This window comes from Tribolium castaneum, chromosome 1, assembly GCF_031307605.1.
Source record: "Tribolium castaneum strain GA2 chromosome 1, icTriCast1.1, whole genome shotgun sequence".
In the NCBI taxonomy this organism is placed as follows: Eukaryota; Metazoa; Arthropoda; class Insecta; order Coleoptera; family Tenebrionidae; genus Tribolium; species Tribolium castaneum.
Window position 1 is genome coordinate 11,577,396 of NC_087394.1, and position 24,606 is coordinate 11,602,001.

Consider the following 24,606-nt stretch of genomic DNA (forward strand, 5'->3'; position numbering starts at 1 on the left):
CAAGGGTTTTAGATATTTTGATGCAAATTTCAGTGGTGTTTTTAATTTTCTTTTACGACTTTTAGTTTTTGCGAAAACCCGGGAAGAATTAACATTTTTCCCTACACCAGAATTTCGGTTTAGTGTTCTGAAGGGTCTTACTTGTAGCTTTTTTGTTGATCGGTGTAATGCGAATTTTAAATTGGCGCGCTTTCTCGTTCGAAAATTTCCACCAACCCAATAACGTCATTCATTAGTGCGCCAGTTGAATAAAACCAGCAGCACGTCCGGCTCCGCCATAAGATAAAACTCGCAGCAAGTGACGAGTAATTGCACCAAAAGTGAATTGATTTGCTCCATTTACACAATGAAATACATTCTCATAACGGGGGGAGTCATTAGTGGTGTTGGAAAAGGTGTTATTTCAAGTTCGTTTGGTGCAATTTTGAAGTGTTGTGGCATTGAAGTAACGTCTATAAAAATCGATCCCTACATTAACATAGACGCTGGCACGTTCTCGCCATATGAACACGGTAATGTATAAATTTTGATAAATTGAAATCAGGATAATCCAAGGCTTGTTTGTTTTAATATTTTTTACTGAAATTTGTTGAAATTTGAGGAATCCAGACCCCATGTGGCCGCATGGTTGAATTTCGCTGCTGCCAACGTGGCGACGCGAAAGTCACCAAATGACTGATTTGAATTTGAACTTCTGCCACGTAGAATCCACAAAAATGGAAAATTATAACACTGTTAACAGAAAACAAAATAAACTGTTCTCTTAATTAAAAGACGTAACACAATATTGTCTGTGCTAATATTTACCAAGATACTCGTATCATGTTCGTATGTGAGATATGCACAAATATGAAATGGTGTAGAAATTAGTTTCTACTTTTTAATGAATTTTATTAATGTCATTGAGATCAAAACAAAACTCTAATGTATCCTGTAAAGTAAATAAATATGTAATATAAAATTTGTTAGATTTTTTTGTTTAGGTGTGGTATTTTCGAATTTTTACATAAAGAATTGTTTTTACTTGCTTATGCATTTAAAAAATGAAAGACATGTTTAGCCTTAATCAGTTAATCCTGTCATTTTTGTTCATTTTCACAGAATTTTTTAAATTAATTGCAATAACTGAACCTAATTATTGTCTTAATTTGTTTAGGTTCTGTGAGTTTTCGCAAAATTTTAACAGAATCTGAGGATTTAGTATAAAAAAACTATTTTAGACCAAGGGTGTTTTTGTTTTCTTGACGGTATTATTAAAAGAACTTGAATTTTACTTGTAAAACACATCAATATCAACATCATTTTTGCCTTAATTTGGTACATTTTGGTTTATTTGTAATAAAAATTTGCGGAACAATTATTGTATTTCTAAGGGACAAATGTGTTAAAACATCCGAACAAACAAAAGGTAAAGTTAAATATAACTCTTTTACCAAATTGTTTTATTGGTTAATTTTTTGACAAAATTTTGATCAACAACCAACTAAAATCGAGTAAAACAAACGAAATGCAGTGTTTTTCTTTTGGTTTTCTACTTTTTTCAATTTTCTTTATGGAAAATATTACTACTAATTTCGATTTATATTTTCATGATTTTTCGGGGAATTTTAACAAAATTTTAGGAAAAAAATGTTTAATTAAACATAAGTTCGGGTTAATTGCGTAATTACTTTTAGCATAATTTTGCGAAATTATTTTTTTTTCTGGCTGTAAAACACAAAATCTAGCGAAAAAGAAAATGTGTTATTATCATCGTATACTGGGTGCCCAAAAACCGGCACACTAACTCAATGGTATGTGGTGAGGAGTGCTTACATTGTAAAGGTACAAATAGTAAAGAAATTCTTTGTATTAAAAAGTTATAGGTAAATAACTAATTTTAATTAAGTGATATGTGGCAACGTTGTCGAAAAATCGCAATTGAAGTTGATCAGTTATAAATAGTTAGTTATTTATTGTATAAGTGTTTTTGAAAGTATTTTATCCACGCAAGAATGTTTAAACACGAGGCGTCAGCCCGTGGATAAAATGCCACTAAAACACGAATGCAATTCAACGTTTTATCCACAATCACCACATTAACAAAATTGAAATTAATCTAAGTTAAATTAAAAATAATCGTATTCGTAAAATGAAATTTGGCCGACTTTGTCTGGTAGTCATAATTATTAGTTGCTATGGCACTAGTGGAATAAAGTTACTTTATCTACGATCATCAAATAATATAACCATTACTGTTGTGAAAGTTCCACTGTAAATTTTCATTTTATCCATCGACAAATTAAAAGAAGTCTCTGATTGGTTTTCACCCATGGGTAAAATTGACAGAATTTTTTATCCATTGGGATTGGGACCAATCAAAATTGAAAATATTGGAATTTTATCTTTTCCACCACTTTTATGTTGGCAATTGTGTGCCGTAACCGCAGCAATATAACCAAACAAGCCAAATCAGCTGACAACAAAAACAAACAGCTAATTATTTAGTCGGAACTAGTAGTGAAATCTGTGATTGTTCAAGCAGTTTTTTGTGACAGAAAGTTATTTAAAATGTTGGAAGAAGAGAATGAAATGACCTGCACGCCACCTGACATTCGCAATATCGCAACGAGTGCAATAGAAAATCTTCTACCACAAAAATCGCGGCACAAATATGAGTGTGTTTATGAAAGGTTTTTAAAATTTTTTTTTTTTTTGGTTATTTGATCGTAGATAAAGTATAGTATTATACTCGCAAGTAAAGGTTTTTATCCACTCAAATGATTACATGCACTCGCCTTCGGCTCGTGCAGCAAACTTCATTTTTGTGGATAAAAACCTTCTTTACTTGCTCGTGTAATAATATACTATTAGTCCACTAGTGGATAATAGGTCACTTTATATGCTTCATAAGTGTGGATAAAAATCCAATTATTTATCATTAATGTGGATAAAATAGATTATTTTTGAAACGGTTTCTTAGGAAATAATTCGCAGTGTTAGTACATCTTCAAATTGCAATTTTTCGATGAATTTTATTTTTTTATCCAAAAAACTGCTAAAGTCTGATAGTAAATTTAAAAATAATTATTTATCATTGTATTGGGGAACGATTAATTAAGTAGTGTGAAACATAGAAACATTAAAAATAATGATAACTGAATAAGTTTGACGTAGGAATTTTTCTCGTAATCTACAACATTCACTGAGTCGGTGCGCCAGTTTTGAACACCCGGTATAATTGAAACAAACAAAATTATATCAAATTCCATTGATATTTATAGATTTTTTTAATTTTTAAGCGTGTTATTGCAAGATCTATTATTAGGTTTAAAAATGGTTTAATTTTTAGGCAATTCTAGCAAATCTGTTCGAAAAAAAAATAGTTTTAATCTCGGTTGTCGGCTTGATTTTAAGTGAGTTTTGCAAAATAATTGTTTTTCTGACTGAAACTAATTATTTTCTTAATTTGGTGACTTTGGTCTCTTAGCAAAATCTCAACTTTTCCATTTCCGACCAAGTTTTTTGTTTGTTTGGCAGTTTTAATTAAACAAAATTGGTAACTGTTTTGAAAACATTTTAAAAAACAAATTTAACATGATTTTTGTCTTAGATTGATAAATTTTCGGACCGTTTTTAACGAGATTTTGCTCGAAATATTTGTTTCTAAGTTACAAACGTGTTAAAAACAGAAAAATAATGTGATTTCCAAAATGATTTAGTAATTTTTCAAAACAAAACCACTATTTTTGAACTAACTACAAAATGTCAAAAGACAATCGGCTATGTTAAAACGCTCAAGGAAGCATAAACTTCGGTAAAATCAATTTAAACATGCTTCGGCATTGAAACTGTTAGTTTCTTTACAAAATTGTCTTTTTTTCGGTTTATTTTTCTATGAAATTTTGATAAAAAATTAACTTAAATTAGATAAAACAATGAAAATACAGTTTCGATTTAAATTCATTTTTTGGGAATTTTAGCAAAATTTCTTGAAAAAAACTTGCTCAAGTAAATAAAAAAGACATAACAACATGCTTTAATTTTACGAAATATAATTATAATTGCATTTCTGGCTGTACAACACAAAAAAAGGTTTAAGAAAAAAAAAGTTTTGTGATTTTTTAGTTGCTGCTAGCAACACACAAAAACTAGAATTTAATTTTTGGCGAAATTTTGTGATTTCTTTGACACGTGTTTTACTCATAAATAAATGGGTGTCTAATTCAAAACCGAACTAATCGATTGACACAATAAAAACTTTGCAGAAACTCAAAAGCTTGTTCTAAAGATAATTACGAAGTAAACTGTGCTCTTAATTAAAAAATAAAATTATTGATTGTCTCTTACTAGAATCTGTGCTAATATTTACCGCGATATTCACCTCCTAATTTTAAAATACATATGCTAATTAAAAAAACAAGACGTCACGTTTTATTGTTAAATACAGAAGTTTTAAATTGAAAAATATCAGGTGTTTTTGTTTTTTGTTGTAGATGGCATTTTTTAATTTCATTTTTAAATCTTTCGTCATGCAGAATCCACATCCGGTTAGGAAATGTTCTTAATTTTGTCACCAACTCAAGCAATTGACCATAAAATACTGACGTTTGTGTTTCATTGCCAGTGTTGCCAAATGAAAAAAAAAATACATAGGTCATTGGATCAGCAATTTATTACATCAGTTTTTAAAAATTTTATGATTCGCTTGAGATAAGGATTAATGACCATTAAACGTTAATATTTTAATGATTTCATTTCCTTATTGTTTCTTATCGTTATCAACTATTTATTGCCGTTTTTTAATTTATTAATAATAATAATAATAATTTTCAGGGGAAGTTTATGTATTGGATGATGGAGGTGAAGTAGATCTTGATTTAGGAAATTACGAACGTTTCTTAAACATTACCCTACATCGTGACAACAATATCACAACCGGAAAAATCTATCAAGCCGTGATAGAAAAAGAAAGGCACGGTGATTATTTAGGCAAAACGGTTCAAGGTAGGTAAATCAATTCAGTGCGACTTGATAAAACTAAATTTATTTTTAACACATTAGTTGTGCCACATATTACTGACGCTATCCAGGAATGGGTAGTTCGTGTAGCAAAAATTCCCGTCTCAGAATCGGGGAAAATCCCCGAAGTATGTATAATCGAATTGGGAGGAACGATCGGTGATATCGAGAGTATGGCCTTTGTGGAGGCATTCAGACAATTCCAGTTTAGGGTCAAACGAGAGAATTTTTGCGTAGCTCATGTGTCTCTTGTTCCTCAGGTATGAAATAATTCCAGTAGTATACGGATTACTATAGGTTAGGAGACGAAACGAGATACAAATAAAACGTCCTCGTCTTCGATAGTTCCGGTAATGTCGCCAGAGAGCGCAGTTTTCACAAAAATACAGGCAGATCGAGCGTTAAATTCTAAATAGTAAGAAATAAAAATAATGAAAAATTATATCGTGAACTGTATTAAAAAAAATTCAAACTTTTACCAATTTGCACTCTGTCTCACTTTTTTCTACGGTACAAATATAAGAAAAAATGTCGGAAGTAAATTTGTAGTGAATTAAATTTCCTACAGAAAAGTTCTAAACCTAAAGTATTGGAACGTAATTATTAAAATGACTGCATTTGTCCCACTCAGGCAATCCTGAATATACTTCAAAAGGAATACAAAAAGTTGTAATGTAAACAAAGTAAAATTGTATTTTTTTATTAAATCCAAAATATGGATACTTTCTCTTGTTTAGTTTTTTTTGTGTATGAAGTTTATTTAAAGTAATAGATAAATAATACATTCGAGTTAAAAGAAATATCTAATTACTGCTTTAGTTAGACTCTCACCAAGAATTTGTCAACCAATTAATAAATTAATATCTTCAAGTTACGTGTGCTACTTTTAGCTCTTGTTACTTCTTTTATTCTAGCTACATTTAAAAAAAACGCTGATTGCAATTTGCCACTAAGGTGATACAAAAATCGTGATGATACGTTAAATAACCTTTTGACAAAAATGAACAGGGATTTGTTAAGTTTTAAATTGTCTTGAACAAGTCCCAAAAAAGTTGCGAAACGTAGACAATAAATGATATACCAAAATTAAATGTGTCTGCATTCTTGAATATCTAATTAGTTGTTAAAACAGATGATGAACTACCAATTTATATTAAAACTATATTTAAAAAAAATCTATTACTAATTACGTAATTCATTTACCAATTTGCTGAACGTTTCATATTTATTAAAACGCTGCTGCGAATACGGTTGAAGATGTAGTAAGGGCCGAATATTTCATAAACAAATGTAATTTGTTTAAATTTAATATGGACTTTAACCTAAAACTCTATTTCATAATCATTTTAATTGTACATTTAAAAATTAATGCTTCTTTAAGTTTAAAGTCACATTTTTTTCTTAATTCTTCATTTAAATTATGTCATTACTACATGTCATTACAACTACATGTCATTAACATTGCAGTTCGTCTTTTGAGGGTGAAGATGTGTGATTGTTGCAAGGACGAAAAAATTACAATTTGAGGAAACAAATTTATGAGGTTTGGTGAAAAGGGTGATTTAGAAAACGAAAATTTTTTGAAGAAAATGCAGATGCTAATTTCAGAGCACTTTGGTTGAGAAAAAATACTTCTAAATTTATAAGTTTTTTTTTCAAAGATTCAGAACTGCAAAAAATATAATGGTTAAACGAAGATTGCTAATGTTGAAAAAAATTTAATTACAGAGCACTTTGCTAGATTATAAAAAAAATAATTACTAATTATAATTCTTTATCATTTGTTCCTTAAATTTTTTGACAATTCCAGAAGCATAATTTTTTTGGTGTACACATTAACTGTCAATTTTTTTTCTGTAAGATGGCACGCTTTGACTTACTTTTTAGTTTTTCCTTGGTTTTTTTTCTTGTATTGTTTCCAATTTTAAACAAACATCTTGAACTACTAAATCCAAATCTCTGCTTTCATATGGTCTTGTATAGATGTTTAATTGTCTCTACAGTTACTTTTCTGCCTTTGTTTTTCAAATTGTTGAATTTGATTTTAATTGGCTCCAAATTTCTGTGGCATGATTTTTTTAAATTAAAAATTTAAGTACATTTAAGTACATTAACCTAAATTAATTTTATTAGTCATCTTATACGTATATTTGATAAAATATTTCTTCAAACAGTAAAACCTCTTCTTCTTTGAAAAAATTGCTTCCATGATTTCTTGTTCCACATTATATTCAGGCATGCATCTTACAAACTCAACAGCGTTTGAGAGTAAATTGACAAATTTCTGTTCAAAAGTGGTACCAAAATGACATAATTTATATTTAAATGAAATTTATGTTAAAAAATTTTCCTTAAATTAAATGTCCAATTAGTTAATGTGGCATTAGCGGTGTATTTATAAAAACAGTCTTAAGGAACAAAGTTGTAGAGAATTTAATTTTGTTTAAAAAAGTCGGCGACACCATATTTCTATCTATATGATTTAGGTATAATTTATTAACTGTTTCAAAACTATAAAAACGCCAACGTCGCATTTTCTCTCAAAATTAGTTATAATTATTCATACACTTCAAAAAAATAATAGCTAATGTAATTGGTAGTTTTAATGAAAGATCTGATCATTAATATCTATTTTAAATTTTTATCAGTCTTATTAAAAATATAATTTGTTAAAATGCGATGTTGGCGTTTTTATAGTTTTGAAACAGCTAATAATTTTCCGATACAGAACACAGGTAAAATGAAACAAAACCGTCTTGAACATAGAGATATGGTCTTGAAGGACTCTTTTAAAGAAAATTTAATTTTCCCCAACTTATTTCTTCACAATTTTCTTGTATCTTGAACCGTATTCATGACATTTTGAAAAATGTGGGATGAAGCGCAAATTTTAAATTGTTTTTTTTTCTCATGTTTCTTGATTGAATTTAACTTAATTTAAAACACTGAAAGTCTTCAGTTTTATTCTGCTGTACTATATTTTTTGTATGTAGTTACGTCTCCTAATCTAATAGTCCTCCATCCAGTAGTAGAAAAAATAGTTTATGGTATTCTAGCCCCGCACAACCGGCGAACACAAAACCAAGCCCACCCAGTCTTCCGTGCGAGAGCTCCGAGGACTGGGTCTCTCTCCCGACATAATCGTCTGTAGATCAGAGAAACCAATAGGCCAGAATGTCAAAGATAAAATATCGAATTTTTGTCACGTCGCTCCGGAGCAGATAATCAGTATTCCGGACTTGCGTTCGATTTATGAAGTTCCGGTGTTTATGGAATCGCACGGTATCGCCGAATATCTTTGCAGTCGGCTGGATTTAGGCGTGAAACTTTTGCCTCCAATGAGGAAATACATGAGGCAATGGATTGAACTCACCGAACGTATCGAACATTTAAAATATGAAGTTAATGTGGCTTTAGTCGGGAAATATACGAGATTGGAGGATTCGTACACGTCTATAACCAAAGCACTACAACATGCTGCCAATAAGATTGGGTATAAAGTTAATATTAAGTTTATCGAGGCTTCGAATTTGGAGAAGGCGATGTTAGCGGAAGATCCTGCAGCTTATCATGACGCTTGGCACCAGCTTTGCAAATGCGAGTGAGTAAATTTTTGTTTAGTTAAAATATTATCTGTGACTAATTTGCTTAAAGTCGAGCACAATTTAAACACTGACGTCAGTTTGCTGTTTAAAACAGTAAGACAAAGGGGTCAGATTCCAGCGTCTGCTAACTAAAATTAAAAATTGATATCTCGTTTCGACGAAACTATTTAAATATACGTATGACCCGTATGACAAATAAATTATGTTTAAAGAGCAGTATAGCAATAAATGAAAAATTATAAAATTTATGGAATCGATAATTTGGTTCTAAAAATCATATCTATCTTCCCATAATGAAGCATTATGTAAACAATATTTTGTTGATAAGTAAGTGGTTATTATTATTAAATAAATCTAATAAATGGGATCTCATGTCACACCACATCTGATAACTTGTACAATGTGGCAATTACTATTTAATTTTTATTGTTTATTAAATCGCATATTTGGACGTTGAATCAAATTTAAAGTTGTTATTTATTATTTGTAATTACATTTTTAATTAAAGTAGTTGCAAAATCAATGTTTGAGCACTTTACACGTTTATGATATCGCATTCAGGAAATTAATAAATAATCTTTAAGTATGTACCACGTTTTACAGATTTGTTATTAACAGCTAAAATAAGCATTACATAACCTGAAATTGCAAAATAGGACTTGAAAGCAATATCTGAATTATTAAGTACCTAGTTAAGTTTTTTATCTACTCTGTTATAAATGATAACGTATAATTTTTGTTATATTTTTTCCTAGCTGAGTGAATAGGAGCAATTATTTCTGTCCTAGAGCTGAGATTATATTTTCGTCTGGTTCACTGTTAACAAAAAATAATATAATTTTCACTCTAATGATATGAATTCGTAGAATTGTAAGGGATGCTTGGGAGGTCCGAATGGTTAGTGTGTGTGAGGGCTTTTAGGGCGAGTGTGAAAGATGGGAAACATGTGTTAAAGATGAATGCCGAATGTCTGGATTTTTAGAAAATAAGTTAGTCTGTAACTGGCTTTTGTAGAGTAAAGTAAAATTAAAAGGTCCTGTTGAGAAGATCGTAGTTTATTTACCCTATAATCCTGACGTAATAAATTATAAACTATAACAATTTATCAGAAGTGGGATCGTGAAAAAAAAATTATTCGTGGAGACTTAGTTTGGTTTTATTAGTGTTAGTTTGTTAGTGGTCAAAGAAATAAAGGAAAATGACGGACGATAAGAATAAAGAAAGCCCGAAGGAAATCATCCCTCAATCAGGACAGGAATTTTTGAACTTAGAAACAATTTTACAATTAGTGAAGGCAGCGGTGAGCGAAGCGTTACAGGCTCAGACAGGGACAGTGGCGGCGGCGGCGGCGGCGGCGGTTGACCAGGAGGTAGCAGGGTCGCCAGACATACAGGAGTTGTCCAGAGATAAGGAGGCGTCGGGGACGCTGGGGTCGTCTGGAAACGGGGTGGTGTCGGAGACAAGTGGCCTGCAGAACAGTCTTCCGTTGGGCCGGGTGGAGGCGCCTGGGGCGTCGAGAAACATGGGGTATTGCGTAATGCCCGATTTAACGCAAAGTTTACGCGTATTCAATGGAAAAGGAGGTGCATCAGACGCATTACAGTGGTTACAGGACATCAAAACCATGGCGGGACGTCAATTTTGGGGTGATGCAATTTTGTTGGAGGTGGCGCGTCAACACCTCGTAGATAGCGCGTTGTTGTGGTATCGATATCACCAGGATACCTTAACAACGTGGGCAGCGTTTGAGATGCGATTCCGCGAAAATTATACGGATCGAAGAACGCTCGCCGAAAGGTTTAGAGAGATGTCGGAGAGAAAACAAAGAACCAGTGAAAGCGCGGAAGATTATTTTTACGCAAAAATGGCGATGTGTCGCGATTTAAAATTGTCGTTCGCGGAAACGAAAGAAATGCTGCTCACGGGGTTGAAGTCCAGGGAAGTTGCGAGATCTCTGCTGACTGTTCGACACGACGATGAGTGGCAGCTTCTTCGTGATTTGAGGAACAATGAACGGTTGGATTTAATTTCGGTTCCAGAGAGGCGTATTTTGCCAGAGAAGAGAAAGTGTTTTCGCTGTGGAGCAGAGGGCCACATTTCTAAAAACTGTAACACTCCGAGAGTGGAAAATAACACCAAATGTTTTCCGTGTTTTAAGTGCGGGAAAATGGGACACTTCGCGCGCGAGTGCCAAGTACCGGGTCGCGATTCGCGAGAAAGACAAGTAGTAGGGCGAAACGAAAATTCGCAACGGGGTGCTACTGCAAACGAAGTGGCGGCGCAAGTAAAGACAATAAATGCTCAGTCGGACAATCTAAAGTATTTTAAGGACGTGAAAATTAACGGGGTGGAAGTTAGGGGTTACGTGGACATGGGAGCGGAAGTTTGTGTCATCCGGGATGATTATGTACCCAAATTAAAACTTATGTGTGACTGGGACAAGAAGAAGGACGTTACGGGCTACGGCGGTGCAGTTACAAGTGTTTTAGGAGCCGCACAGGTGGATGTAGAAATCGACGGCATCAACGCCCAGATCGAACTCCTGGTGGTGCCGAGGGAAACCCAGGAGATTCCAGTGATAATCGGGCATCCATACACCGAACAGCCGCACATCGAAATTGTAAAAACACCTCACGAACTTATAATAAGAAAATGTGAAGAGAACGGTGCGAATAATGCTCCAAGAACGGTTTTGTGGGCGAGTGAGGCGTCTGTAATTCGAAATAACTTCCTGGGGCACATCACAGTCAGGACACAGACACCAGGAAGTACCCTTTGTGTCGAAGGTGGACTACGCGAGTCGGGAGAGTGGGTACCACGATGTGTAATAAGCACAGACAGGAACGGTGACACGGTGTTACCCATTTTAAATATAAGTGGAAAGGACATAAAAATTGTTGAAAATCAAAGTGTTGCGCGAGGGGACGTGTGTCGAGAATATACACATCGGCGAGATGTTAACACGGAACCTATTGACGCGTGTGAAATCAACACTGATTTGGCCGGGAAAGACGCGGAAAAAGTGTTGGAACTTATAAATGATTATCGAGATTTAGTGGCCCGAAATGTTAAGCAAATTGGATGTACGAATCTAGTAGAAATGGACATTGAATTAACAGACGATAAACCAGTTGTCTATCGACCGTATCGTATGTCGTTTTCCGAAAAAGAACAAGTGCGAAATATAGTGCGCGAATTGAAAGAGGCCGATATAATTGAAGAAACTGATTCTCCATTTGCAAGTCCGGTAATTCTCGTAAAGAAAAAGTCCGGGGAAGTGAGGATGTGTGTCGATTATCGAGCGCTCAATAAGAAAACAGTGAAACAGCACTACCCCTTGCCGTTAATCGACGATCAGCTGGATCGACTTCGGGGCCAAATCTACTTTACCTCAGTGGATTTGTCCATGGGATACCACCAGGTACCAATGTCGAGGGACGCGCGAGGTAAGACGGCTTTCATTACCCCTGATGGGGTCTACTGTTTTAAGAGAATGAGTTTTGGGTTAGCGAATGCGCCCTCGCAGTTTCAAAGATTAATAAACATAGTTCTTGGGAATTTGCGATATGACACTGCGATGGCGTATTTGGACGATATTATTATTCCGTCCAAAACTGTAGAGGAAGGATTAGCTAAGTTAAAATTGTTATTTAATAGATTTAGATACGCGAACTTGACGTTAAACTTGCGAAAATGTTTTTTCTTTATGACAAAAATTGATTATTTGGGTTTTACAATTTCAAAAGAGGGTATTGAACCGGGAAGGGATAAACTTAGGGCAGTGGCTGAGTTTCCGGTACCTACAGACGTACACAAGGTCAGATCGTTTTTGGGGTTGGCTAGTTATTTCAGGCGTTTTGTCCGGAATTTTGCAATTATTGCCCGTCCTCTCAGTGACTTATTAAAAAAAGGAGGTAGTTTTAAATGGGGGGTAATACAGCAAAACGCGTTCGAGTCGTTAAAGAAAGCGTTAATGAACAAACCAATCCTTTGCGTTTTCGACACGGGCGCCTATACAGAACTTCATACAGACGCGAGTTCAACGGGGTTAGGTGCCGTGCTTCTGCAGAAACAGAATGACGGAACATTGCGACCGGTGTCATTTTACAGCCGAAAAACGACACCCGAGGAAGCGAAATACCACAGCTATGAACTAGAATGCTTAGCAATTGTAGCGGCACTAGAGAAATTTCGCGTTTATTTGTTAGGGATTCATTTTGTAATTCGTACTGATTGTAACAGTTTAAAATTGTTGGCAAATAAAAAAGATATGCATCCAAGAATAGGGCGTTGGTTTATTAGGTTGTCAGAGTTTGATTATACCGTTGAGTACCACCGGGGCGAAAACAATAAAGTAGCAGACGCCCTTAGCCGAAATGCGGTAGAGGCTGGTCGGGCCGTGCCAGTGGGTGGACTTCCAGATGTCATGGGGATAAAGATAAATACGGATTGGGTAGCGGCATTACAGCGTACCTGCAATGAAACTAAAAGCGTTTTACAGAAATTAGAAGAGGGCGATCAGGCAACGCACTCTAAATTTACGTTATGCAATGGTCGTGTTTATCGGGTAAAAGATGGAAAGTGGCGATTGTATGTACCTGTCGATTTAAGATTTGATATAATTAGTAACGCTCATAGAGAACTTATGCATTTGGGAATAGATAAAACGTTGGACAAAATAAAAGAGAGCTACTATTTTCCAAAAATGCGGGAAGAGGTAGGAAAATATATCAATCGATGCATTAACTGTTTGTATAGTAAGACACCGCGGGGGAGGCAACCGGGAATGCTGCACCCGTTAGACAAAGGCAGTACTCCGTTTCAGGTGGTGCATATCGACCATTTGGGCCCTTTTCCGTCAAGTAAAACAGGAAACAAATACGTATGCGCTATTATAGACGGCTTTAGTAAGTACACAGTATTAAAAGCGCTGCCGGATGTAGGAGCCGAGGGAACTCTTAGTTTTTTGAAAGAATTCGTTTCTAATTATGGAAAGCCCAATAAAATAATTAGCGACAGAGGTACAGCGTTCATTTCGAAGTTGTTCGAAAAATTTTGCGGTGATTGTGAAATCCAACACGTAAAAATTGCAACAGCAAGTCCTAGATCGAATGGACAAGTGGAGAAAGTAAACGACGTGATAATAACATGCTTAAGTACAAGTACGGATGACATAGAAGGTAGTGATTGGGACGAAAAATTAAGCGAAGTACAATGGGCTATTAATAATGCAACCCATTCGGTCACTAAAAGAACGCCTTTTAGTTTGGTCCGGACATACACGCGAGACGGGTTCACTAATAATCCGTTAGCAGCCGAAATACGCGATTTAAATACACGCTTAAATACGGAAGAAGAGCAAAATTTAGTTGCGGATCGGCTGAAAAGAAATGCGGATCGTATGTGCGCGAATTTTAATAAATCGCGGCGTCAGGCTAGGGTTTTCAAGCAAGGGGATTTGGTGTTGGTACGGGCTGAGGTACCGTCGACCGGCCAAAGTCGTAAATTGAGCCCTAAGTATCGAGGACCCTATGAGATTGTTAAATTTATAGGGAATGATAGATATTTAGTGCAAGATATAGAAGGCGAACAACAAAGTAGTCGCTTCTATAAAGGAATTATTTCTGTAGACAGATTAAAATTAGTTAGTAATTTAGAGGAGTAATAATTAAGATAAAGTAGGTTGTACAAGTGTTAAGGGTAATGTTAAATTTTTATCGGAATTTTATTATTAGAAAAATTTGGGGACATAAGTAGAGTGTTTAGTTTCGTTATTTTAAGTTATGGTAAGTGTCATTAGGGGAATGAGTGATTAGATGGTTGGGATGTGTTCTCGAGGACGAGAACATTGTCAGGAAAGGCCGAGTTGATATGAATTCGTAGAATTGTAAGGGATGCTTGGGAGGTCCGAATGGTTAGTGTGTGTGAGGGCTTTTAGGGCGAGTGTGAAAGATGGGAAACATGTGTTAAAGATGAATGCCGAATGTCTGGATTTTTAGAAAATAAGTTAGTCTGTAACTGGCTTTTGTAGAGTAAAGTAAAATTAAAAGGTCCTGTTGAGAAGATCGTAGTTTATTTACCCTATAATCCTGACGTAATAAATTATAAACTATAACACTAATAACTGTTAATTCATGAATGGTGTAAAATATAAAGTTGAATAAAATAATTGATTTAACTGAGGTTTAAATTTATCTCTCCGTTAAATATGTTTCCAGAAACTGGTCCTTAAAGTTTTATTACTCCTAACATTATTTAAATCTTATTGTGTTGTACTCAAAAATTACATTTACACATCTTATTTTGTAATAAGAATTAATCAAATAAATTGGACATACACGTCTCCTGTTACTAGTATTTCTTACAAGTCTCTTCATCCTCATCGAACGAATGTCCTTTATTGAAAAAAAAATGAAATTAGTTGAAAGTATTAGTTTTAAAGTAATTTAAAAAATATATATTGCAAATTAACTCTACTTCGGATCTTTCTAGCATTTTTTTTCATTTTTGAGGCATTTGATCGAAACCAACAGTATACAGGGTGTTAGGAAATGATTTAGCAATATTTCGTCATGATCAGACGAGTTAAAAACCCTTTTATCATTTTTCTAATAAGTGCGTAAGAGATTTTCCGCGCTATCGAATTTTGTTTTTGATTTACTAACAAAAGTTGACATATAAACTTTTGAAAATCTGTGTTTTTGACGTAGGTAGACATTTTTTATGTAGAATTTAATAGTATAGTTATTTTTTTAAATTTGTGCTTGTTTAACTGAGATATGATAAGATAAGCTCGTACTAAATATTAAATAAAAACATTTTTTTTTGAATATGTAGCAAATGGTCTTCACTGGTTTATATTTTTAAATATTTCTGTGTGGTTCGATTTTAAATTTTATGCTAGAATGTTCAATAATGTTCAGTACTCATCTTTACAAAAACTGAATATGTGATGTAGATAATAAAGAACAAAAGTGCCACAGTTAGCGGCGTTTTTTTTTTCTTATTCCATATAAATTGGGATAGACTTGATTTTTCACTTTTTATTTCAAATATATTTGAGATATGTACAGGGTGCTGCATTTTGTATGTCCGAATAGGCGATCCGTTTTTTGAGAAAATACTTTTGGTCAAAACCGCATTTCGTTATCGTCTTTTGTTTCCGACTTATAAACAAAAGTTGACATTTTTGTGAAATAAAAAATGCATATCTTCCTTATTATAAAAGATACACATTTAAAATAAAGACATTATAAGGCACTTTTTTACAGAGAATTTAATAATGTTATCAGCGATTTTTTTTAATCATTCGTTTAGCTGTAATAACATAAAGTTGTATTTTTTTAAATGAGAATCATAGTTGTCTATGACATTTTCGAAAAGCTTATTTTTTTCTGAACTCAAAACAATATAAATATAGTTTGATATTTTTATATATTTTTGATAAAAAATATATTTAAAATATTTGAAAGTAGTTGGCCATGGAAAAATTATTTCACATAAAATTTTGTGAACGGTTATTAAAGTAAAAAATGTGAAATTATAAAAATAAGCTTTGTTAAAGTTATTTTCAATTGAACAAATATATGATCGTCCCAGATTTTAATTATATAAAAAATGTGCAGAAAATTGCAAACGATGTGTCACTACCATTTGATGACACTTTTTTATGATTTAGTGAAGTGCAATGTTGTGTATTTTTTTACCGTAGATGGAATTTGATTTTGGTGTTTGGATTAACATTTTTTTGTAAAATAAAATTTTATTGATACGCAATCATACAATCAATAAGATTTTTCTTCTTCCGACATTTCATGTTTAAAATTGGAAAATAGAATAACAACGTGAGCTTGCCGTTTTAAATATAAAAACAAATAATTTTTTATATTGCAAAAATTTGATCAAATAAAAATTTATTATGCTGTTTTTGAATTAATTAATGTTTAAAAATTCATTAAATTATAAATACTTGTTGTGTAATACAATTTTTATAGTTTTAATTAAAAATCCAAAATTTTTTCATGGCCTACTACAAAGAAAAAGCGAAATGTTTTGTTTTTCTTAAATATTTAAAATTAATGTATTACACAAATAGACATATTAAATCAGAAAAAAAAGCTTTTCGAAAATGTCATAGCAACTATGATTCCTATTTAAAAAATACAACTTTATGTTATTACAGTTAAACGAATGGTTGAAAAAAATCACTGATAACATTATTAGATTCTCCGAAAAAAAGTGCCTTATAATGTTTTTGTTTCAAATGTGTATCTTTTATAATAAGGAAGATATGATTTTTTAAGATTTCGCTAAAATGTCAACTTCTGTTTATAAGTCGAAAACAAAAGACGATACCGAGATGCGGTTTTGACTAAAATTATTTTCTCAAAAAACGGACCCGAGAATGTCTCACTCGTTTTTCTCTAAACCTCTTAATTTCGGAGATCCTGTATTCGGACATCCAAAGTGCAGCACCCTGTACAATACTCATATTTAGTTTAGTTTAGTAAAATTGGTTTACCTTTAGCAATTACTAGACTTTACGATATCGATTCGTATTTTCTTCAAGTATCTATGATAGCTAGAACTTAAAAGAAGTAAAAATAACTCAACTTGTCTTATTTGGATGTTTATGGTTTAACTTAGAAGGTTTTGGTCAGTGAATAAAGTTTTTGGGGTGGAACACTAGCTTCAATAAAAATTGTAAACAAATATGACTACTGTGGTTATGGATTCTTCAAAATCTATTACATTGCATTAAAGAAATTACGGTAAAATTTCTGTCCTCACAAAAAGATTATAAAAATGTAAAAATTGGGTCGAAGATTTCAATGAATTTCATTAAACACCTCGAATGAAATGGAATAAAAATCTTTGTTTTTTGAAATAATTTCTGGTTTTAGCTGTGTTGTGGTTCCTGGAGGTTTCGGCAAACGTGGCGTCGAAGGCAAAATAGAAGCATGCAAATGGTGTCGTGTTAATTCGAAACCATTTCTGGGCATTTGTTTGGGATTCCAAACTGCTGTGATTGAATTCGCTCGTAATGTACTTAATTTTAAAGATGCCCATTCGACCGAATGTAACGAAACCGTGGAACACCCTGTGATTATAGACATGCCCGAACATAACACGGGCGATATGGGAGGAACAATGAGGTTGGGCAAGCGAACGACGGTTTTCAAACCCAATACCCAGAGCAAAATTAGTAAGTTTTAACGTTACTTATATTAAACATTGTTTTTTTTCCTATATGAAATGTTAAAGTGTGCTTTGTTCTACTTAAAATAGTAGTAGATCAAGTAACACTCTATCTGCAAGGGTAGGTAAAATACTGTATTTCTTCCGATTTTTTTTTAATACACATTGTTAATTAAGACACTACTGCAATTTGGAAGAGAATTAAATTTTTAATTAATTGTCTTGTCTAAAAATAACTAATAATTGATGTGAATCAGAGCGTCTTTATGGCAATAAGGAGCAAATCGAGGAGCGTCACAGGCACAGATACGAAGTCAATCCCAAATACATTGAAGATCTCGAAAAGCAAGGATTAAAGTTCGTGGGAGTGGACATTGACGCAGAACGAATGGAAATCCTGGAAATCCCAACCCATCCCTATTACGTAGCAGTGCAATTTCATCCCGAATATTTATCAAGACCCATGGAACCCTCACCACCATTTATGGGTCTTATTCTAGCTGCTAAAGACAGGCTTAACTCGTATTTTGCTAGAGGTTGTAAATTATCTCCCAGAGAACCACAATCGGATTATTACGATTCTGGTACGAATTAATTTTGTTTGCGTTATTTTGTTTTGTATGCCGTTATATTTTAGATGATGATGTGGATCATTTAACGTTGAAACAAGCTACGCTTTATTCCACAGATGAAACTGATGGAAGCAGTACTTAAATTATTCTATGAGAAACTAACATTCCTGTTGTCATAGTTGCCACAAATACTGTTTAAAAAATTATGATTTTTAAGTGATGGGCGACTTGATAAATTTTTGATCAAAGTAGTGTAACATTAACTATCAAACGTCAAACTTGACAATTGTCATTCATAATTTGTTGTTACGTTTTGATCAGAATTTTTTTTTATTAAAATGTTGCTTACGTAGAATTGCCGTTGTGTAAAAATGGCATTTGACTACTATTTTTATCGAATTTGACTACTTCATCACATGAGGGAAAGTAAGTTTATTTTACGAATCCTCCTTTTATTTATCTTTATATTTGGACGTTAATTGGCATTTGTGCCCATCATTATTCATAATTTTTTAAGCAGTAACGTAACGTGTTTACCATATTCCTGTTTAGTGTTAAATTATTTGAGTTTATAAAAAAAAAGCGCAACATTATTTTGTTTATTGAAGAGTTTAAGAATAAACATATTTTTGCTTTATTGAGTGTTTTTTTAACCTAAAGCCATGCATAAACACACAAGAATCTAAAAACTCTTATTCTGCGTTCAAATAAATCTAAAAACCGTCCTAAAATTGAAAAATTGTTTTTCTACTTTAGTTTCTTAAATTGTTCAAACTCTTTAGTAAATTTTTAGGAGTTGTTTTGGCAGTGCTGGGTCTCACTGTCATCACTGTAATTTAATTTGTGATCTGTCAAAAGGGCCAAGTCGTTTATTGATAAAGTCCAAATAATTAACAAAATTAAGAGGAAATAGTTTGAACTGATTTTGATAAGTGAAACTAAAGAAACAATAAAAATAGAAAGTAGAAAAAATAGTATATTACACTCGTTTTATATGACTTAATTGTGGCACTTATTCTATTGGAGCACTCCTTCGTCGTGCTCCAAATCCATTCGTTCCACAACAGAACATCTTACAAAACTCGTATAATAATATACTATTATATCGTCTTTGGAGCTAACGTCTCTGCGCCTTTTAATGAACACTTTTTAAATTTTTGAACCGAACCTACAACTGTGGTTTTGGTAAAATGGAAAATTGACTAAATTAAAGTAAAATGTAAACTTATTTTGTTACATTTAAATTTTCCGTTATAAATTGCAGAAGTTTTTAGATTTAACACACATTAGAGTCGCAAATGTTGCGTTTTTATTGGTTATCGCTATAACAACAATTAACGGCATTTATGTTTTAACTTTAACAATTTTAGTTAGAAAACTAAACATTTTTAGAACTGCTGTCTTACTAATTTTTGAATTAGGGAATTTTAGTTGCCACATCACGTGGACGCTAGGGATTTTCGTTTCTTCGATGCGAGTGGTGCGTCAAATTGAGGTTAGATTCTCAAAACCGCGTGTTTTGTACATACAGCGTGTTCACTGAACGCGTAAACAAACGTATTTTTTAATTGAAAAAGAAAACACAATGGGTAGACCAGGTGAGTGATTAAGTTATAGAATCAGTGATCCTATGATCAAAATCTACTAGGATTCTCGCCGGGTGGCCGCGGAGGAGGCGGTCGAGGCGGCGGTGGTTTTGGTGGTCGTGGAGGCCGCGGGGGTGGAGGCCGTGGCGGTGGAGGCGGCGGACGTGGTGGTTTTGGCAGGGGAGGAGGAGGCGGTGGCGGCGGTCGCCCGAGTTTTGGTAGAGGTGGAGGCGGCGGTCGTGGAGGCCGCGGGGGAGGAAGAGGCGGCGGCGGCGGCCGAGGCGGGTTCAAAGGGGGCAAGACAGTGGTAATTGAACCGCATAGACACGAGGGCGTGTTTATCGCCAAAGGCAAAGAGGATGCTTTAGTTACTTTGAATCTTGTTCCGGGGTCTGAGGTTTATGGAGAGAAGAGGATATCAGTTGAGGTACGATTTTACAAATGTAAAGTATAAAAGTAATAATTATTTCATAATAAATCAACAATTAGTCTCTAAGTCGTATCAGAGTATCTGAGAAGCTGAACTACAGTGACTTATCTGTATATTTGGTAACACATTTGTCTTTGAATTTTGGAGAAGGTTGAAGGTCTGAAAGTTTATTATTATTTAGTTTTATGGCTAATGTTATTTTTTTCTTATCTAGCTATACATTTAAAAAAAAATTCAATAAAAGAAAAAACTTAATGAGTTTTTAGATAACATTGTTTTATTAATATTACCGATCATATTTCTGCATTGAAATTTTCGTGAATTTATTCAATAATTGAATAACTAATAGTGTACTAAATGCGCGTTCTCACGGATCGATATTAAAAACTTGATAAACTTAGTTGAAACAAAGGTTCTTACGATGACTTTCATTCAAGTTTTATTAAATGAACAACTAAAACCGATCCATGAGAACACGCCGTAGTCAGTAATCAGTAATTTTTTTGTTGTTTTTTTATCATTTAATTTGAGCCGTCTAAATGCAAAACTCACTTTGCCAAAAATTCGAAAAATGACTTACTTGCGTTTTCATATTTAGAATATAAACAACAATTTCATGATTCTATTGTTTTTTTACATTTTTTTTAAATAGAGTAAAACTATACAGCCTGTCCCAAAATTGGCGGAACAGATATGTGGTACACTAATAGGTACTGTTTAGAGATCATAGAAAAAATGTTAAAAAAATTCTATCTCTTTTATTTAAGCTGTAATGGAGGTTTCAAGTTGGAACATTTGACCTCACTTAGTTCAGTACCTACAAAAATTTCATGTATTTTTTAAATGCGGTTTGTTAGAGAAATAAATAAAAAAGTTATATTCCAAGTTACAGCTTTTAACGGTATTGTCTGTAGCTTTTACATAAATTCCGAGTTTTAAGTTGTGCTTTACCTTTTTGTTTGTAGTCGGTTAATGCGTTGTTGCCTGTAAACAAAAATGTTTGCTATTTTTTTTTATTTTGTCAGCATAAATGCCCAAAGATTCAAACCGGATGTAGAAACCACTTTTTAAAACCGTCTGCTCTGGTCTTACCGTACCAGGCCAAAGTTGCATGATTTCGACCATTGTTACCACAAGAACAAAAAGCGTCGTAGAACTGTGGCAGAGCTGTATTAAGACGGATTTTCAATTTACCATTAAACTGTCATATTTACATTGACGTTTTGAAACGATTTTGTGACTTGTGAAGTCTGGTTTTTATTGTCGCTATTATATGGTTTCCATAGTTTTTATTATTGCATTATTGTTGGGGCACGTGGATCTTGTTTCCATGAACTTAAGAGGTCACCTTTATGCAATATTGCCAAATTTTCTATTAAAAACAAGCGAATATCTTAAACACTAAGAAAGATGGATTTTTTTAAATATTTTTTTGATGTTTCTGGACCATAGGCCACACCTCCCTGCTAATCTGTTCCGCCAATTTTGGGACACCCTGTATAAAAGTTTCGAGTTTAGCGCAAAACTCACTGTTCGGTTCGACACTTCAGGTACAAAACTAACCCTTTATTTTTGGAACCAATTAAGTCTGTAGGATGGCATCATGTGACTTTTTGAATTTTCTTACATCAATTATTGCTGAATTAAAAATTTAAAAAGAAAGTTTGTTTCAACATACTTGCTATCTACTACCTAATCGTTTTTCAATTGTTTTAATTAATTTCGGATTGTTTTAATTAAGTATTTATTTATATTATAACTATTTACATGAATCAGATACAAATTCACTCTTTGCTTTTTGTAAATCTAAATCCCTATTTTATCCTTGAACAACGATTTGTACAGCATATGACATTCAATTTTTATAGTTATAATAAAGCCACATAAAGAAAAATGCCCTTTAAATGGTATTATAACTTTCCAAAATAGTTTTTCGCAAATATCTCAAAACTAACTCATTATTTGAAGACAAGGAGGATTTAATTTACCTAAAATCTTGACACCATTTTACTTTTTGTTTAATAAATTGTAGATATTTAGATGAAAAATAATTATAATATATATGTCATGTAAGACTGAAAGTATTGTCTCTTTATAGAATATTGTTTCTTGAGAGCCCAAAGGCCTTTTTGTTGAAAATGCATGGCCGGTTTAACTATAAACCAGAATTTGCTTATAACTTTTTATTGAAGCAAAATTCTAACGAAACTCCTTAAACTTTTTTTCACGAATTTTCTCTCTACCTTTTTACATTTACGTCATTTCTTTGCTGGCTTTATAATACCTTCTTTATAGAAATTGTTTAGCTGAGTGGATAGCCAGTTATGTGCAAAGTTTTTCAGTTCATCATCAAATATAGTCCAAATATATACACAGGATGTCTCACCTAAGACTTTCGAGCCTGATATCTCAGATATTTGTCAACGGATTTTTATGAAATCTAAGATTATTTAAGATTAAAATCTAAGTAATGCAACAACTCAAGTCTTAAAAACGTAATTTTTACATGTCTTTAAAATGTTAAATAATTTCAAACTTATATTAATAAATTCAAATGCTGTAAGAAAAACTCATCCCTGAAAAAACGTTTGTTTTGTGTGAAAAAAGAAAAAAAAATTGTTAAACGTGGGTACATATGCAAAAGCATAGATCCCTATGAAACAAATGCGCACTACCACTGAATCTTGTTCATTCCTATTCGCAGAAACGTATCACGCAAGTGACATTTCACATTTATCTTCTGTTAGCTTTTACATAGTTTTGAAACAGCTAATATGTTTACCTCACCATTACAAAGTTAAAAAACTTATTTGTTGTACTGAAGGCTTTAATATTTTCACAAAGGACTAAACAACTAAAAAATTCTAGACACTTGAACGTTTAGGAGTTTGGAAATATTTCGTACACTGCTGTTTGAATTTCCTTCAAAAGCTTGAATACTGCCTCAAATGTTTCTTCGTTTGCAGTGACTTGTTTTGTTCTCACTCGATTTAGTTTACTTACGCTTTCTGTGTTTTCAAATTGTTGCCGATTCTTTTAGTTTTAAATTTTGTGAAGGCTTTATTTGAATAATATTTCACAAAAAGTCCAATAGGAGAATATTCTTTCCATTTTCAACAACACAGAAATTTCTGCCACTGTTGTTTCTTTTTAAAGTAATTTCACCAAGTTAATACAAATATTTTTTTTATAAATCTCTTCACCGGATTTTCTTTGGAACATTCATATTTTTCAGACTGATGGAAATAAAGTCGAATACAGAGTTTGGAACCCCTTCAGAAGCAAACTAGCCGCTGCTATCTTGGGCGGAGTCGACCAAATCCACATGCCCCCAGGAAGCAAAGTATTATATTTGGGGGCTGCGTCTGGCACCACCGTGTCCCACGTCTCTGATGTTGTGGGGCCTGAAGGCCTAGTCTACGCAGTGGAATTTTCACACAGATCAGGACGCGATCTAATAAACGTGGCCAAAAAGCGAACCAATATTATTCCAATCATTGAAGATGCCAGACACCCGCATAAATATAGAATGTTGGTTGGAATGGTTGACACTGTTTTTGCAGATGTTGCCCAGCCTGACCAAGCTAGAATAGTGGCCCTAAACGCACAGTACTTTTTGAAAAATGGGGGCCATTTCGTCATTTCTATTAAAGCCTCGTGTATTGATTCAACAGCGCAACCTGAAGCCGTTTTTGCGTCCGAAGTTAAAAGGTTGCAAGCGGATCAACTGAAACCTCAGGAACAGATCACTTTGGAACCTTACGAGCGGGACCATGCGGTTGTTGTGGGGGTGTTTAGACCGCCCCCCAAGAAGCAGCAATGATTCTTTTTTGTATCATCTAAGAAATAGCATTTTTCCTTTCGTTCCGTTTTAATTTTAATAAATATATATCAATAAATAATGTTATTTTTTTTAATTATTAAATAAAATAATAACAAAATGACTTAAAATCCTAGTCATTGATATGGTTATACTCAATAACACTTGTAGGGTCAATGATATCGAAAAGAAGGTCACAGCACATGGGAGGCCAAAGTGTAGATTCTAAAATTATTTTGGCCTATACAGTGTGTTTCATTTAACAATGCAGCCCATGACATTTTTTTAATGACGCCCCCTGTTTATGGTAATAATAAATAGTCAGTATTTAATTAATTTTTGCACAGTAAAAATAATAAATGATTAATATTTAATTTATTTTTGCACAGTAAAA

The 24,606-nt window shown here is 33.3% G+C and overlaps 2 protein-coding genes across 2 annotated transcripts; both read left to right on the forward strand.

The window, feature by feature from the left end:
• The first annotated feature begins 224 nt into the window (after positions 1-224).
• On the forward strand, positions 225-19,013 carry Ctps (CTP synthase). Its single transcript, XM_064358188.1, has 7 exons — positions 225-512; positions 4,816-4,986; positions 5,044-5,261; positions 8,058-8,602; positions 17,510-17,811; positions 18,062-18,388; positions 18,442-19,013. Exons 1-7 carry the CDS (start codon positions 347-349, stop codon positions 18,516-18,518), a joined length of 1,806 nt encoding a protein of 601 aa, XP_064214258.1. The 5' UTR covers positions 225-346; the 3' UTR covers positions 18,519-19,013.
• An 800-nt stretch (positions 19,014-19,813) lies between these two features.
• Positions 19,814-24,294, forward strand: Fib (Fibrillarin). The gene is made up of 3 exons (XM_963258.4): positions 19,814-19,974; positions 20,025-20,389; positions 23,628-24,294. The coding sequence occupies exons 1-3, from the start codon at positions 19,962-19,964 to the stop codon at positions 24,213-24,215; spliced, it is 966 nt and encodes a 321-aa protein (XP_968351.1). The 5' UTR covers positions 19,814-19,961; the 3' UTR covers positions 24,216-24,294.
• Positions 24,295-24,606: the final 312 nt, after the last annotated feature.